The sequence below is a fragment of the Amblyomma americanum genome, chromosome 1, assembly GCF_052857255.1.
Source record: "Amblyomma americanum isolate KBUSLIRL-KWMA chromosome 1, ASM5285725v1, whole genome shotgun sequence".
Taxonomy (NCBI): Eukaryota; Metazoa; Arthropoda; class Arachnida; order Ixodida; family Ixodidae; genus Amblyomma; species Amblyomma americanum.
This window is the reverse complement of record NC_135497.1, coordinates 55,532,871-55,551,419: the sequence shown is the minus strand read 5'-3', so window position 1 is coordinate 55,551,419 and position 18,549 is coordinate 55,532,871. Positions and strand designations below refer to the sequence as shown.

Here is an 18,549-nt window from a genome sequence, read left to right as displayed (position 1 = left end):
TGAGTGCGAAAACCCTCCCCTATTGAGATGAATAGAGAAGAAGTAGGATAAAAAAAAAGTACTTCTTGTTCTTGTGTTATTCCATTCTTGTTTCAAACCAAACAGAGTTTATATAGGCACAGTACAATCCGAGAGAACAAAAACCGTCACTTCAGAACTTTGACTCACAAACTCACCCTTGTATGGCTAATGAAAGCTTGGTAGGCGCATTATTCGCACTTCAGTTCTGGATAGCCCTATTATAACAATCGTGCAGCCAGAACGGGGAATTGGTATGATTTCCGCTGCACACTGGTTGCGTTTTATGGAGAGCGGACGCCCCGAAACGCCGTTCAGCGCACTGTGGAATGTAACCTCAGGAATTAAAACAAAACAAACAATGTGCCCGATGAACCCGCGATCCTGCACTTTTTTTTTTAAGGCGTCTCGAGCAAAAGCACGAAAGGGCAACAACTTCCGCAATTACAGCAGCCGTGCATAAAGCTTCTCGCGTCCCCCCCCCCCCCCCCCCCCCCAGCCAGCGCTATAAACGCCGTTACGTTCTCTGCTTAGAGGCTAAGACGCGCCGAACCCGTTCCGCCACGCGAAAATATAAAAAAGGGGAGACCGTAAGTGGGTCATTATTTCGTAACGTTCCATAATTCTACTTGGCCCTCGTCAGAACAGGCTAACTAAGCTGAAAAACAGGCCTCAGAGGAAGAGAGAGAGTGGGAAGAGGAGGCCACTGCGAGACTCATAATAAAAACGAAGTCATAACGCCCGCTGCTTAGCGAAAACTCGCCGGGCGTTAGTGCGAGGAAAAGATGAACAACGGCGGTGGCGGGAAAGGGCGTCGTTTCTAAAACCGCGACGGCGGGCAACATCAAAGCGTCGGGTAAGGATGAAGTGCTTAGCGCCCACAGGCGCCAAGCCGGAGTCCCCGCGCACACCACCGCAGTGCAGGCGCCGGCCGCTGGAGCAATTTCCTCGCACACCTGAATGGCCGTGGGCCGAGACACTCAATATCCACCGGCGTCTTGTCGAGATTTAAGGTACCCGCCGCGCTCGTATGCGCGGCAAAAAAAATAAAGGCCCAAAAACGCTCGTTTATGCAGGGCCACGCCGGAGCGGGGCTTTCTTTATAAGGGACCCGAGTGCTGGCCTCGACACTGTCTGTCTCAGCACCTCGCCGAAACCAGAGAGGCCAAAAAAGCGAGCGCCACTGCCTCGTTATTCCCTTTATCTCTCATCTCTTATCAGGCAGCTTTCGTCAGTAATCTTTTGCAGTTTTTATTTTTTTTACGTGGGAGTTCTTATCACCAAAGAGTACAAAAAGCATCATGAAAAACTTTTCATAATGATAGATGAAAAAAAAAAAACAGGGTCTCCAACCACCTTGTGAAAGACACGATCTCTATTTCGGTCGAAATATGCAGCCCCTCTTTGCTCAAACTGAACATTCTGAACTGGACTTTTGTCACAAGGTCCTTGTGACAGCGTATTCTTTATCACGTGCAGCAAGAGCAGTATACGTACGATCCGTTAGAAGTATTACTGTACACTTCGAAGCCTAATTTGCGAAGGAACTCTGCTCTAGGTGAATATCTTTTAGAATCCTTCGTAATGCAAAAGAATTGTGCCTTTTTGTCTTTTAATTCTGTCGCATCTCACACCGCTTGTTCTGTCAGTGATGAGCTTCGCTTTTTGGTGGCAATACTCACCAGATGCGGTCGGTGTGCGAAAGGTGCGAAAGTTTCAGCATTGAAACACGGTAGTGTAAAATTCTGAACACACGGAAATAAATTTGCCTGAAAATTAAACCTTGTTATAAGCATATCGTTGATATGCTTCGGTTAGGCAGATGCATCAAGTTATTCCAAGCAGATAGCTGTTATAGTTGGTGTTTATAGTGAGAGGGCATAATAACTAGTTTGGATGGACAGAACATACAGAGTGAGAACCGCGAACACTAGTACAGAACACAAAAGCCACCGCACTAGCGTTTGCGATGGCTGCTTCCCGTTGCATGTCCTTGTTGTTAGACGCTAACAGCAAATTAGGCCGACGTATATTGTTCAATAAAATACTACAGACAGTAGGAAGTCCTTTCTTTCGCTCTGTTACTGCTCGGAAGACCGTGTGCCACGTGGTGTTTTTGGGAAAGCACTGACGGCGCGAGCACTGCTAGCTCATTGCAGCCAGTAAGCGTCAGTTGACGCAAGTTCACATAACACTGATTCTCGCAAGCGTTTTCCTGTTTCGCGTCTTCAGTTGGGCGAGCATCCGCGCCACTCACTCACACGGAATCAGCTTACGAAACTTTGGGATGCTTTTATAAAGGCGGAGGTTTTCGCATGGTGCGCTTTCAGGCGAAAAAAAAAATGTGCACCGACACGTTTGTCTCACGCCTTACAGAAGCGAGCGAACACCGGTCTGTCTGTCTGTCTGTTGCTGCCAGGAAGAAAGAAAAGGAAAGTGTACAGGTCTGCCCACTGGATCAAGTCGAGCCACAATCCCTACCACGTGCAGATAGTAGGCGAGTTGAAAGACTAAATAGAAAGACGGGATAGTAAAGAAGCGCTCAGGCTTCGGAGCGATCGCGGAACGCATTGCTTTCGACGCTTGCGCATGCAGTAGTGTTATTTTACGTGTGACTGCGCGCGAGTCAGACTGCCTAAAATATCTCGCTAATTTCTCAGCCGCTGACTTACTAAACTCTGAATTATTAGCGCTACTGGAATTGATTGCCCATTATTAATAGGTGTCTACTATGGTCAAGTATTCAGAGCGGTTTTCAAGGAAACGTGCGGTCGTGTCGTCGGTTATCATTCCCCGGACCGTGCAGTGGCGTGATCCTACATTAGCCACAGCTTTTTTAGTCATTCTCGGTATTAACCTTTGCACAAAATGTGTCTTTGTGCCCTTTTACAGTATGCATATTCCTCGCTTACCATTATATAAAACATGATTAAAGTAACTTCCGTGTCTTTATTTTTTTATCGTGTGTTTTAGCTCGACAGGTCGACACCCTCACAGCCCACAGCACCCCCCAACCCCCACCAGGTTTATTTTTCTTTTAAATGAGCGGAATGAACTCACCGGTGACGACAAACTTCCCCCAGATGCCGCTCTCGACCTTCTCGCCGGTGAGGGAGTCCTTGACGACGCAGCGGAAGCGGCGACGTTCATCGTTGCGTGTCACACCGTTCACCACCAGCAGGCCGCTCGCGAACGCCTGGAACCGGCTTCGGTTTGACGCTGCAAGAAAGATGGAGAGAGACGCGCGCTTAGCCGGCCACCTCTCGAAACAGGGGAGTCGCCAAACTCGTCGCATAATCCCGATGCCTCCAGAGTTTTTTTTTTTTCGTCTCTGGCCCATTTCAGCATCATCTGCAATTCACTGAATGACGCTCAACCACACGATGCACAAGCGCGCAACGCGTTCCAACCATTACCGTCTGCACTAACCCAGATCTACGAATCTAAAGAAGACCACAAAACTAAACACCGCGATGCGATCCAAGCGAACAAAGCTCGAACCCGTTATTGGGATCAGAAGTGTAACTAAGAATGACGTGTTTGGCTACAGCTTGAGTATGCACAAAGGAATCTCTTTCACTCTCCCTCGCACGAAAATCTGCGTAGTACAATACATTTACACAGCGGTTTGTACATTGAGGGCACGACAGCAGCGGTGGCTTGGTGGTTTGAGAATTCGCCTTGAATGCAGGAGGTGCGGGTTTCGATTTTTAGTGCCACTGGGTATCCACCGGGGATTCAATAAGCACCGCCTTTCCCCTGTCGTGGCCAGCTTCTCTGGCATTGAATGCTTGGTAATTGGTCTTTGACCCCACTTTGAGCAGACGAAAACACCTTGTGTCACGAAGCTCTTTGGCCACAGATGCCCTTGTCCCCCCGCAAAAAAAAAAAAAAGATGATAATCCTCAGTAGTCACTATACTGAGGACACGGTTTGCCATCAGGCATCAACTATTGTTTTTGTCGACACATTAAGATGGAGAAGCCTGTACCAATGACTGTATACGTAGTAGTCAAATTTGCCGTCTCTTGCAAGCTCACAAAGTAAAATGGTATGCACCAATGTCACCACGAATTCTTCGTTTTTTTTTTCTGCAAACAAATGAATGGAATGGTTTCGCACCAGAAGTAAAAAATTATACGAACCGAATGCTTCCGGCAGAACGTTCTCTGCCGTGCTTAAGCTCACAGTAATAACATTACTTATTCAGCATTCCGAAAACTCTGATCAAAGGCCGCGTTGCGCTTCGTTATAGGTAAGCCTCATGTTTTTTTTTTCTCGAGCTATTTCATTTGACTCGCCCCCTCCCCACACGCACATCTTAGGCAGTCGAAATGAGCTTTGGTTAAACTCCACGCTTCCCCTGAGTCCTCTTCAGCCGCATTGAAGAGCAAAGTTCTCTAAAGAGCGTGTACGGGGGTGCAGTTGCGTTAGGCAGTCAGCGATATGTCCTAACGTCGGCGAACAAATGAAATCAAGGGAGGCGTGATTCGAACTCCGAGTCGACAACAGGCTCTGCCAGGACACACTTGCTTCGCCCGTTTTTCGTTCTGTGCGTATTTTAGACCAAGGTAAGGGAGTTTCCGACAGTGAAGGGGGAGAGGAAAATTCCCGTTCCTTTCGAATGTGGGCGCCTGATCTCATCTTGGGCGGCCTTTCTCCTTCCCCAGCGTACAAGCATCCATGCGAGATGGAGGTGCAGCGTTGCGGCCAAAGGAGAGAGGAGGAGCCCCACTGCTGCCAGACGCGCTCCTCCGAGGAGCGCGGAGGTCGATTCGCATCCCTGCCGCCCCTGCATCCATCATTGCAAAGAGTCCATCTTTTGGTTGCGATGGTTGCCGCTCTGTGTTCGCGCGCCCGCGGCGTGCCCCGTATTCGAACCGAGACGGCCGAGGAGCCCCCGAATGCGGGGCGGAACAAAAGCGCGAGCCACGGCCCGGGGCGCCTCGTTCCTCCTGCTGGGAATCCTTTCGTCGTAGGCTTGGCTGCGCTTTGCTTCTCTTGGCGGCACGTGCGCGCGGCGTTTGCTTTTTCTCGGTTATTTCTACCCGACCGACTGCGAAGCGAGATCCGGGGGAAGAGAAGCGGCCATAGTGCGCAACGTTTGTGCGAGAGTCTGGGAATGCTCGCGAGCAAACGAAACGCCCCGGGAAGCAACGGTGGAAATGTTTGGAAAGTACAAAAACACTGTCGGGCCCGGCAGCAGCAGTAAAGACCTGCGCTGACCAGCCGACAGCGAGATGGGAAATGGGGCGGCAACGCAGTTCTCAGACGATGGCGCCGTTGTTGTTCCGGTGTACGAGGGGAGAGAGAGAAAGAATGATGAGAATAGAAAGAGAGGGCGGCCGTTTAAAATGGGGATCCTTGAAGCCAGGCGAACCACGTAGCTATACGATATCAGTCATGGGCACAATTATTACGACTCTCGAAACTGGTGGTTCGTCAGCGTTCAGTTCTTTGGTCTCGTTTTTCCTTCGTGAGCCACTCGTGGCTTTCATACAAGGTTTAAAAGCATATCAAGTCACCAGTTTGATGCACAAGCTGCAGTCTGAGTTTTAGGAATTGAGCGGCGCACCAGAAAAATGTTTATGTCGACAAAATGTATGAAACTTTAGCAACAAATTTCTAGGAGGGCTGGCGTCTTCTGTCGAAATTTTGATTTGGGCTATGTGGCATGTCGGGGAAATAATAAATTGCAAATAATGCTTGTTCTCATATGGTGCTTGTATTCTGAGATCTTTTGCCAACTTTTTCAATTATATTGAAGGGAAGACGGGTGCACAGCACCGGGAATTTAGCATTACTCCGGGTAAGCACATCACCTTCGAGGAAAGAGATTTTCAACGGCTATAATACTAATAAAAGGCGGCCCATTTAAAGGACAACTGCCGATGTTTTAGAAATCGACGAGCTTAAAAGGTTCGAGTATGTGAAACCTGCAGGTAAAGCATGCGAAGTCCTTTCGGGCTAGCATTTGAAATGGGGAGGTAATCGCGGATTTAAATCGAGACTGCCATCAAGCTTCTCCGCAACGCAGAGCGCCAAGTGGGAGGGGATGGCACATCATGATGTCACCGAAGCTGCCTGTACATTTCCACCACATAAACGCTGGCTTTCAAGAAAAAAAAAAACGCCACCGAAGGCAAATGCCTCCGAGCGTTGATTGGTGGTATCCAACTAGTCACAGCAGGGTGTGGTTCGCGGCAGCGCAAATTTAAAATCTTACCTTCCGTGACGTCACATCGAACTTCTTCGCATTTCTTTGGTGGTGTGAGGAGAAGCGAAAATTTTAATCGTTGGTTACGTCACTATTTCTAATGCTAGCGCAAAGACACTTTGCGTGATTTACCTGCAGCCTTTATATATTTGCATCTTTGAAAAGCGCGGAGTTCACAAAAACTGGTGCAGTTGCCCTTTAAACACTGAGTACCATATACAGAGCTGAATCTTGGACCAGCTGATGAGCCATATTGACAAATCTAATCTGTTATGGTGCGCATGGACGTGATACAGGGGAAAATAGAGTGTTTTGAATTTTGCAGCGCTGTTTGCCTCCGCCTCACGCCTTGGTCCCTTCGCGCTGTAACACTTTCGCCAAGAGAACAGGAGAGGGAAGTTTTGACAAGTGACCCAAAGAGGCAAACAAAACTGAGAAAAGAAGCGTTTGAGAAAGAAGGAGAACATAGTTTTTCTTTCAAATGGTGAGCGCGTTCGCATGTAAACCGAATTTAGACTGACAACCGGCGTGCTTGCGTGGCATTTAGCAAACAAATTATTTTGAGGCACGTACGTCGCAGTTGTGGTACTGGAGAGGATTTATACTTGTATTCGTGTGTCCATGTCTTTGTGTGAGGCCGACACTGATAGGATTTTAATTTTTATCCAGATAAAAAACAAAAGACCAGCATGTTTCAGGGGTAGCAACTAGTCTGACTTCCAAAAAAAAAATGTCCGAGAAAGGCAGGAACCTGCTTACAACTAAGAAACCTGTAGAAATTACGCTCCCAGCCATTCGAGATAAAAAGGGAAGAAAAGGACGCATTCAAATTTGTTCTATTCTTTTTCTCAGTTTTTATTTCCCTGCGTGGTTCGTCGGAACCCTGTCTATTTTTTTCATGAGAACATTTACGAGAGCAATAAAACCTAATTATGCAATTTAAAAAGGGGAATAAAAATAAACGAGGATCAAGGGCACTGAAGGCCAACAACTGATTACAATTAGCCATGAACACGACTGAACAACTCTGGGTGTAGTGAGATGAACGCGAAAAGACAACGGCCTACTTTATTTTCTTCATAATAAAAAACTTATTTAACTTACTAACCTCATTTAATTCGCATTAACTTGCTCCCTAAACGCAGTGGCTCAGTGGTTATGGCGCTCGGCTGCTGACCCGGAAGACGCAGGTTCGATCCCGGCCGCGGCGGTCGAATTTCAATGGAGGCGAAATTCTAGAGTCCCGTGTACTGTGCCATGTCAGTGCGCTTTAAAGAACCCCAGGTGGTTGCTCTGCCATCGCTGGCCACAGGCTGTTGTAGTTTCCAACATTTTTTTTTCGCAGACTGTCCTAATCGAAGGAAGAAACGGGAAGATATAGTTGAGCGTGTGTACGTTTTGATTGAGTCGAAGCATGGTTTCTCACAGCCTACAAGAGCGCTAGCATGGCAGAAAATAATTTTAAAAATCAGTAATTAATTTTTTTGACACGTAACTGCCCTAAGTGTATGCAGTCTGAGTGGCACTCTTTCGACACTATACGCATCTTTGCGCTGGCACGCAGGCGTACAACTTGCGCAAATGGAAAGGGTGCTCTTGACTGACAGCGTAAGGTTCAGTGATTTCCGCTGGTCGTTCTAAAGATACTAGCAGCGGCAGTGATAAACATGGCGAACTATACTTTTCTTTTTCTTTTTCGTTAAGAGGTGGATTCCGGGATGTCATCAATTAACCTCTTCACAGACAAAAATAAATCTTTCAGTGGGCGCGCGGCAGTGCAAAGATGAGCAAGGGCAAAGAAAACGTTTGCGCCATTAAAAATTTTAATGTCGAAAAGATGGAGTGGGAGCGCAGCCAAAGAGATTATCGTCACTAAGAGGCGCCAAAGACATGTTCTCCCTATCAGCGTTATTTTCCTTCCCGCGTGTCTTAATCTCTCGGCGAGATTTTAGCCGCCGTTAGCGCGAAACTCTCTTCATCAGATTTTCGCCTGCGGCGCTGATCTCGCGATCTCGGCCGTTGGCAGAGCGTCAGCGTGTTTCGGCTCGTTTGGAAGCGGCTTCTGTTTTGCTTCCTTCGCAAATCCCGCCGGCTCTAGAGCGCTGAAAACTGCGCCTACGTGAACGTCAACACGACCTATGCCGAGACCCTCCTTTGCCTCGGCGAGGGAGCCTTAAGAGCCCATTAGGGCTCCTCCCGGGTCGACTCAATTACGTCGCTCGAGACGCCTTCCTGCCACCTGCCCCGTAGCGGCGTAGGCGGCGCGGTGATTTCTGGCACCGCCGCACGCCACGCTTGCGCGCTAAATGCTTAACGATTCCGTTTGGTAATGTGTTTACTAATAGCAGTGTCCCGAGTTCCCGAACCCATCGTGCCCCTAGTTGGCCTGCCCGCCGCTCTTGTCCCTGTTTCCTCGGTCGGATTCCTGAGGCTCTACGGGCGCGCGCTGAAGCTGATCGATTTTAAAATCAGCGCCGTCGTTTGGGCGCGCTCCTCGTGCTGTCCCGCCTGGAAAACCAATCAAACATGTCGTGCGAGTCTCATTTGTTGTTTTTTAGGCCTTCTAATGGGCCGACGACGTTCGCCTTCTCTCCGCGGCTCCAGCCGGCGGGGCCGTTAGCGCTGCCAAGCAAAGTAGGCGAAAGCGAAACCGCATTAGGCTCGTTTTCGATCACGTTGATAAGTGACGTCCTCCCCCCTAGCGCCCCGCCGCCAGCTCCTTTCGAGCGAGCACCTGCCAAAATGGAAAGTGTTGATGGGCAAGGGGAAAACAGGATGACGGAAAAGCGGGGGCTGTAAGTGAGATGCCACAGCCCCAGTCAACTTGGCTGACGACCGGACAAAATGAAAGCGGCGGAAACAAACGCAACGAAGATGTGATGAGACTTCTTTTTTCTCTTGTTTTTTCGGACAGCCCAGCGGCGGGTTTCTCGCTGCACACAATGACCAGTCAGACTCTGCCAGAAGTCACAGAAACCGATCATCTTGTTGCGTGGCTGGCCGCACCTTCCAACTGTCTTTCCAATAACCCCAGAAAACTTCGTAAAGAAAAAGAAAATATTCAGCCCAAGCTGCCTCTAACATACGGTGGCATAGTGAAGCATGTCCTGAGGTTCCCCCATGCTGTAGAACCACCGAAATGTAGGAGTACCTTGGGCTAGTATAAAATTGTAAATACTAAATGGTGGGATAATTAACATTTGAAACGACACTGGGTTACGAGAGATGCGGTAGTGGAAGGCTCCAGATTCATTCAGACACTTGGCGGTTCTTTAATGCGAAGTGACATCGCACAGCCGTATTTGAACCCGCGGTCCTAAGAACAGCAGCCGACAGCCAAACCCCCCAAATTAAGAAAGATATCTTCTAGGCCCATTGCAACGGTATGCCTTTGGGCCACCGCGGTGCCCCAGTCGATATGGTGCTCGGTAGCTAACCCGAAAGACGCGGGTTCAATCTCGTCTACGGCAATCGTATTTCGATGGAGGCGAAATGCTAGAGACTGGCGAGCTGTGCAATGTCAGTGCACGTTAAAGATCCCCAGGTGGTCGAAATTATGCGGAGCCTTCCACTACAGCGCCCTTCATAGCCTGGGTCACTTTGCGGCGTTGAACCTCATAAAACCGAACCACGTTTTTTTTTTGTTTGGGGGGGGGGGGGATCTCCTAGAATTTATCAACTGCCGAAATACGCTAGGGGAAATGACTGAAGGTTTTCGGACCCATCTGGCCGACTTTTTTAGCCGAGGTAAAACTACGCAACTAGGTAAACACTAAAAATATAAAACAACACACAAAAGAAGAGCTTCATCGCATTCCTAAACGTCTCAGGATCCATGCAAATAACAAGAACAGTCAACCTACTTTCATTTGTTACGAAATGTAACGCCGAAGGGATGAATGATAGTAATGGCAGAAAACGTGGGAGCCGAGTAAATTAACCTTGAAGTTTAGTACCTCGTTTGCCTCCTTTATCGCTGGAATGCTTTTGCTTTTGGTGAGGAGAATGTGCATTGCAGCCCGCCCTGATCTCCTGATCATTCCTTTTCATGGTGCAGCTTAGGTGATGTGCTTCGTCGTCGGAAGCCCGCAAAATTTGCGACGCGCCGGGTCATCAGAAGTGTGCTGCGGTCACCATTTTCGACGACCATACATAAAAAAACGTAATTTTTCTAAATTTGTGTTGCGTATTGCCTCATAAGTTTTCGTCATGAGACAGATGAAGTCCTGAGGGTTACGAAAAAATAAATTAAGCAATTTAGAATTTTGACCAAAATAGCCATTTTTTTTTGCCCAATCAACCCTTAACCGTTACGTTAACGACCGAAACATTAAGAAATCGAAGAAACACATCATATTTGCTGCTCTATGTGAGCTCACGTACCCACTTTGAAGAACAAAAGTCGTACTTTTGCTCACGCTGCTCAAGTTCGGGAATTCGTTTTTTCACGAATTTGCAACACAGAGTTAGGGACGTTTTGCGAAGCTACCTGGAGTTGTGCCGAGAGCCTACTCGCAGACCTTTCTTGAAATCAAAAACCTAATCGTACGAACAGTTGTTCTTGCTTTCAGACAGGTCTAGTTGTAGCGGCGGATATCTGTCTGACCGCTGTGTAGTGCAGCTGCTTTCTGCGCAGACTTCTCAATGTCCCATTCTCTGGCCAATGTATTCTCGTCCAATTTTCGGAATATTTCCCACAATATTACGAAGAACAAATTCGGAATGTCGCTTTCTTTCGCCACTGTCCTTCCCGTCACCATTGATGCTGTGACCCATATTCAACGAGCCGCAGTGGTGGCTCTGTGGTTATGGTACTGCTGACCCAAAAGACGCGGGTTCGATCCCGGCCGTGGTGGCCGCATTTCGATGGAGGCGAGATGGTAGAGGCCCATGTACTATGCGATGTCAGCAGGCGTTAAAGAACCCCAGGTGGTCGGAATTATCAGGGGCCTTCCACTACGGCGTCCCTTATAGCCCGAGTCGTTTTGCGATGTAAACGTCATTAAACCAAACCACATTCAAAGCATTATCTCTTTCTAAATCGCACATACAGTTTTAGTCAGCACTGTCGCTGTCACTCATGCAACAATTTGCGGTGTAAAAATGTAAAGCATACATTGGGGAGGGCAAAGTGAAAGATAAGGGATTGTTGCGAAAAATAAATACAACTTTAACAAAATCTTCTTAACACTGGTGATGACCCATGAGAGTTGGCAAGGGATTATATACGGGATGGATAATTTGCTATCTACGACAGCGTAAATTAATAAATAGTAAATAGTACTAAAGATTATTGGCGTTACTCCTTCGCAGAATATGCCTGGAATAATCTAATTTACTCCGTTTTCTCTAGAGTATCGAATGTTGTTGGCGTTCTGGTAAGGTTTAGAACAACAGCACCATTCAGCGTAAAGAGAAAAAAAAACCTTAGCAAGGATTACCCTTTTCTTTTCTTGCTCGCATCTGTTAGAATTAAGGGAAAAAAGCAAACTGAAGTGTAATATCTCGGTGGGTAGTTGAACTGCTTCGAAAGAACCGCCCAGCGTATAAAAAATTGCCTCTGCTCCGTGTTTTGCGCTGTTTCTCAAGATGAACTCGAACCAAATAGCGCGACTGTCTACTCTTGTCTCATTCTGCACGTGACGCGAGATGCGACCAGGCTTACCTCGGCTGATCGCGGCCACACTCAACTGCTTCCACATTTTCCCAGATTGTAGTAGTTGCTTTTGGCTGCTTAACTCGACTGTCCTTTGCCAGCTTTTGAATGGAGCGCGGCCAAGAACTGCAGGAATTATGTTCGATGACCGCTGAGCACGCTTGCTGATACGCCACCGCCGAGTCATACAGTTCATTGCGGGCGCAGGTCTGTCCAATAAACAGCTTCTTTTACAAGCCCTTTTCGGTGTCTTTCTGACTGGTGGTACCACTACATGACATTATAATCTTCACAAATGCATTTCTAGAGGTATTTGAACGAGTGTTGTGATGAAATCTTCGTTTCAAGTAGCCCTCACAGGAAAAATTCCATGTTTCTCACAGCAAACGATTTTTCGTCCGCCTGCTGCGTGCTGCAGATTTCTTCGCCCCAGAAGAAGGAACCAATTTGGTAGCGAAACAGTGGTATTTCATTTTCGACTCTTGGCTGGTGCCAGTGTTTCCTCCGTATTACGACCCCAACCAGACGGACTTCCGTCCAAGGTGTTCGCGTTCAGACAAACCATTGCCACTGGGTCACCTTTAAGAATAATACTCGTTACACCTCGTTCCGAGCTGCGGCTCTCCCAGTTTCTCCAGAGAGAGCCCCCGTCGATTTCAGAGGCGGCGACTTACAGACGTCGGTCGACGGCAGCACGGTGACGTCGTCGTCGGAGACCCAGGCGGTGAGCGAGACGTACTCCCGCGCTGCTGGCGGCACCAGGCAGCGCAGCATTGCCACGCCTCCCACGCTGGCCACGCTGTCTGTCACTGACACCTCCAGGGGAGTCCGCACCACTGCACAGCCAAAGAGGGCGCCACCGTGAGCGCTTTGGCACAACCAAGCAGAGTTTTGCGACTGCATCGCTGAGCATCTTTTGAAAGCTTGAAAGCATTGCTTCCATTCACCGTGCATTCATTAGTCGGGGTAGTCAGGCTGCCATGCCACTACGAATCATTTATCACGGATCTGCCCGCTTTAACCGCAAATCTGTGCCAATGTACAGCCGCCACAAAAAGCTTCAGTGACTCAAAGGACAGTGTCTGCTGATTCGTGAGGTAGGCGGGGTCTTAACCAAACACGAGGCTAAAAAACGTTAGAGATCACTGGGGAAACCAGCATTGGAGAAATGCGAAAGCATTGACGCCTTCTCGGCACTCGCCGCCTCTCTTTTCCCCTCTTTGAGTCCATTGACGTTTGCTTCTAATTAATAAATTATTATATGTCAATCAAACTTTTTGATCGATTAATTATCACTAATAAAACCCAATTAAGTACATTTTCACTTCTTTGCCTATTTTTTCATTATTTTGCCATCTACCGCTGTTTTCCCGCCCACTCACTATATCGAAGTCCGCGCTATTTCGACATTTTTCACATCATTGGCTCTAATTAATTAACTAAACATCCTATTGACATCACAGTTTTTGCGCATCATCATCATCACATTGTTCTCTATCGATCACAACCATTCCTGTGATGCTACTTCTTCTGAGAACGTCACAATCTCTGCGGACATGTTTTCGTGACACGCTTTGGTGACACGACCCCGTCGACATAGGCTAAGAATGCTTTCGCATTAAATGTTGCCGCATCACCGTCTCTGCTTTGCACTCGTGGTATATCCTTTGTCACTAACCATAACACCTCGAGTGTGAGAACAGCCGCCGCGGTGGCTCAGTGGTTACGGTGTTCGGCTGCTGACCCGAAAGTCGCGGGTTCGATCACGGCCGCGGCGGTCGAATTTCGATGGAGGCGACATTCTAGAGGCCCGTGTACTGTGCGATGTCAGTGCACGTTAAAGTACCCCAGGTGGTCGAAATTTCCGGAGCCCTTCACTACGGCGTCCCTCATAGCCTGAGTCGCTTTGGGACGTTACACCCCCATAAACCAAACCAAACCAAACCATCGAGTGCGAGAACTTCGTTACTCTGTAACTGTGGACGATGACGGTGCCACAGCTTTTCCATCAAGCGACCTGCATGTGGAGCACTTTGTTTCCATAACCTCTCTCTCGCAGGAACGGACAAGCGCTTGCCACTCTGCGTTGAGCAAGATGCTTTAATATTTTTAGATTTGCTTCCCTTTAAGTTGCGGTGCGTTTCAAGTTCTTCAAGCCTTTAGTGATTTATAGGCAGGACGCTTAGTCTTCGGCTAGAAGCTGATGTTCTGATTTGTGCATGCCGGAGGAGTTTCATAACAGTCGAGCTAAACCAGGTTTCTACCGGAAAACTGCGTTCACGAAACGTATTTTTTCACTGAAAAGAGAAGAAATGGGGCATTGTGTGAAAACCAACCGGTACCGTAAGACCAAACGAAAAAGGTGGTTGCAATTTATTACTCAAGAATTCAACATTGTCATCCCACTTTAACCTTGAAACTCCACGCACGCTTTTACTAGCAGGCGAGGCTCAACACTGCCCGTTTAAACAGAACCCTTAGAGCAGAGGTCGACATCACCGTATGAGGCAACAGCCGTCACCAATGCTGCGCCTAAATCGCTGCCATTTCAAACGACAGATATGACACAGAAAGTATGCCTTCATACATATAACACAAGCAAGTTCCCGCAGGTCTAGACTGAACAGTAATTTCCTCAAATGTAGATTATGATATTAGAGAAGAAAAATTATGACCAGAACGAAAAGGAAAAAAATATGATCTTGTTAATATTTAGCTGTTCTAAACTTGTTTATACCTTGTACAATTAAGGGGTCTTCTATCCCGCCAAGAATCGGCTGTTAGTGACTGAATATGTTCTCTTCCCTTAAAAATAACTGAGAGAACCCAAATTCCGAATATTTTCAGGCGAAGCCGTATTTGCCCTATTTCCGACTAAATAAATAGCGCCTGATTTTAACCGTCCAAGTTACCGAAGTTATAAAACCCGGAATCTAAAGATATGCAGTACTGCAGCCACTTTCAGTCAAACACGCGAGAAATGTCTGTGAAAATTAGTGCCACAAATATTCACAGGGACACCATTATGCGTTGGCAGTGCGATAGCATTGGCAGCTGTTGCCTTTGAGGGAAGTGACATCACTTCCATCCAGCCAATTGGGGAATTTTAAGACCTACGATGCATATAGGTTCCATGGGGTTTATAATGCCATGGCACTAAAACTTCGCGATATTCGGAAAACCACTGCTACGTTGTCGGCTGTAATGAATGGGTTGTTGTTCAGTTGGTTGTCATAACCGGCCAGCGCATGTGCTCCGGGCAAATAACGCGACGCAGTCAAGTAGGGGGCGTTTTGAGAGTGGGAATGCGAAGGCGTGACGTTCGCGCGGCGCCAAAAAGCAAAAAAAAACGGATCCACTGGCCCGGAGTCGAACCCAGAACTTCTCGGTCAGCGCCGCCCACGCTACGCTAGTGAGCACGTTGGTAATTTGTGAGGATCGAATTTTTTGGGAGCAAATTAGCACCAAAAAGCAAGTGTGCTAATAAGAAGCTGTGGAAAATGTGAGCAAACCTAGACGCGACTCGTGCTAGTTGGAGACCAGTCTGTCTTGAAATGAAAGTGTTCGACGAGGAAATACTGAAATCGGGAGCGTTAAAGACGAGGCCGGGGACATAGATGGGGCGCCAAGGCGTCTTCACTTGCCTAAATTCACTGCAGCAAGGGCTTGTGTCCAAATTAGTTACATTTTGAAGCATTTCGGGTATACGCCATTCGAGGTCAGTGAGGAAACGAATCACATTATTTCCGCTAACGTTTCGTTGTGAAAGCACGCAAGTTTGGGCGGAACGTGGGCGGTTACGACCCTGTCGGCAGCGCGTTACACCCGCCAGTATTTCTCATACACACTTTGTAGGAGGCTGGCCACTGTGGGCTCTTTCGTGACTCTATGCCTGCGCTTGGCTTGGATCCCATTTGTTGCTCGTCCAACTCATTTTTCAATTACACCCGTCTGTACTCTTCTCCTTAAAAGCGTACGAGCAACATTCTCTAATATCCACCGGAGCTGCACCTCGCTGTGGCCACCGAACTTTCGTACAATTCCGGCTTTTCTTACTGATTCTTTACTGACGACCGCAGAAACGAGTTAAAGAAGTTGGGGTTCAGTTAACAATGCTTAAGTGGCAGACGGCACTGAAACTTTTTTTTCGCGCACTATTTAATAGCGGAGTCTGCCTGGACGTCACATGCTAAGCATAAGGTCGGATGGACAGGCGAGGGCGAAGTCTCGACCGCCTTAACGATCGAGAGCACATCAGCCGTCTGACGTGCACGCAACTCGAAGGCCTGGGGGAACTGTAAGGATACTCTCTCTTTTTCCTCTCGCATTTCAAGTCCCTTTTTTGCCGCCCCTCCCTTCGTTCCCCCTGACGCTTCTCGCGCACGCCCACAGCAGGTGCACCGTGATTTAAGTGGGCGCCTGAGCATACATCGCGGGAACAGTTACCTTACATCTCGCCGCAGTAGCAGCGGCAGCGTTCGGGCAAGGCCGATCGAAAGTTGGAGGCAACTTTAGGCGATAGTGTTTACGACACGTGCGGGGCTCGATTCAAGGTCCCGTCTTTACTTTTGGCGCCCGGATACGAGAGACCCGCCCTCGGGCACCTATGTTGTAGTTTTGCTCCCGTGCGTCATGTGGTTGAATAGACGCCCTGCACTCTGACGGCTGTCAGGCGTTTTGCCGCTTAGCCTTCAGACGCTCGGGAATCAGTTGCGGGGAAGGAACCAACGATTACACGTGGAAAAGACGGCTTGTGCTGCTGCCGTCGAGGGTGTAATGATTTCAGACACAGAAGAATGGGACCAGAAGAGAACGATACCGGACAGGAAAGGCCAGGAGCAGATACGTAAGGGGCGGTTGCGGATGCAGTAATAATGAAACATGGTACGAACCTCCCGTGGTCAGGATCAATTTATCACACTAAACTGTTCTGGTGGCGGACCTTCTAACAAGCACAAGGGTATTGATAGCGACTGGAGGGAATAATGCCAGGAGCAAAAGTAAGTTCCACCTGCGTCTTACAAACATCAGGTGAGGCAGAGTTTTGCGCATACTTCCTTCTGTTTGGTATCCGCACAGATGGCTGCTTCAACAATGAACAGCGGCCGGCGACGAGCATTGTCGGGCTCCAGGCTGCCATCACGAAGGAAGCGGCACTGTGGCCTTTTTCTAAGTACAGCGACTTGAGTTGGGGAGTCAGTAGAGTCGTGCTTCAGCCTGTACGACCCTTGCAAACAGATGCCAGAAAACAAGCCAGGATTCAATGATTCGGTTTCGATCGAAGGCTGCCATTAGAGACTCGGCCACAAAATAATTGTATTTGTGGGGGCTGGAGTCAGGTATGCAAAAGAAACACGTAATTGGATTAGCTCTCTCGAGATGCTGTCCGCCTACTAACCCGTCGTAGACTTGTATTTCTTGTTTTTTCTTTTTTTCTTTGGATCCCTGGATTCGTTTTCCAGCAAAGATCACAAAACCTCTTCTTTATTATTCGCTCGCGGAAAACACACAGTAGAAGGTATACCGTAAAATAGAATTAGCACTGCTATATTTATGATACCAAGCTTTCAAACATTAGCACCCGCCCCCTGTGTGCGGTACTGACATTTCGGTTTGGCACTTTTACCACAGTACACACATTCTAATAATCCACACCGTAAACTTTGCGTTCGTACTTCAATAGCGCAGCCGCTGTTCCCTCCAAATTTCAGGCTGTCTTTCGCGACTGCTGCGTATAGGAATCTGTTCTTTGCACCTGCGTTTAACTCAGTCATTCGCCCAAAGGGGCAGCTGGAGGGGAGGAATAATGTTTTTGCAAAGCGATGACACGCATTAATAAAAAAAATCCTCCTTCTACATCCCGCAAATACCGGTTTAAAGATGGCGAATCTGTGTGAACAACACTACTTAGAAGAGAACCATTTAAATGGCGCGCCTATATGCATTGAACAGTCCGGCTGGCTCACAGTGCATCTCATTGGAAAAGAAATTATGTGCACAGAATGAAGTATAGAACCTTGGAGCATGGTTGGTCGTCACTTGGACTCGTTCTTAGTCGCGTCAGACAAAAATCACTCCAAGTAGAGATTATCTCAAGTAAGAAACAGTCGCTTGCTTCTACGTGGTCAAATCTCTCCTATCCTAGTGAAAAACTACTCTCGCAAAATGTGCCCACGTGGCCACCGAAGGCTATGGCGGCGCACGTCCTGGGAGAAGATTGATTTTCAGCGCAAATATCGTCCCACTCGCAGGCTGAGCCTCCTGCCGGCGGCAAAACGAGTGTACGCGACCAGAAAATGGGATCACGTCCGCTTCCTTCCTTTCGGGAGATTTCTCTGTCGCGTGAATATCCTGTTTTGTAATGGCTTTCGAGTGGGACTCGAAGACTGTTTCGCGGTATAGAACTCCCGTGGCACCTAAGCTGCCCAGCGACCCGCAGGAGGAGTGCCACACAACTCCCTCGTCCTCATTCTCCGTTTCATCACCTTTTGGGCCACCTGGTGCGGGAGATGGGATGTGCGGCGTGGATTAAGAGCCGATCTGGAAACGACTGCCGCGCCTGACCGTAATCCCCTAATGGTGAAGCTGACGGCAGCGCGTTAGCAGATGGCGCAAGCAGCGCGCACCGTCTCTGCAGTCGCGTGTAGTACCTCTGCGC

The 18,549-nt window shown here is 48.2% G+C and overlaps 1 protein-coding gene across 1 annotated transcript in view; it reads right to left on the bottom strand.

Annotated features, from left to right (window-relative positions):
- Positions 1–18,549, bottom strand: part of LOC144132890 (cell adhesion molecule Dscam1-like) — a 529,721-nt gene that overhangs the window by 201,116 nt on the left and 310,056 nt on the right. The window contains exons 3-4 of the mRNA XM_077665608.1: positions 12,566–12,727; positions 3,079–3,237 (exon numbers count right to left, since the gene is read on the bottom strand). Of these exons, the coding sequence (XP_077521734.1) occupies positions 3,079–3,237; positions 12,566–12,727 (321 nt within the window). The remainder of the gene's footprint in view (positions 1–3,078; positions 3,238–12,565; positions 12,728–18,549) is intronic.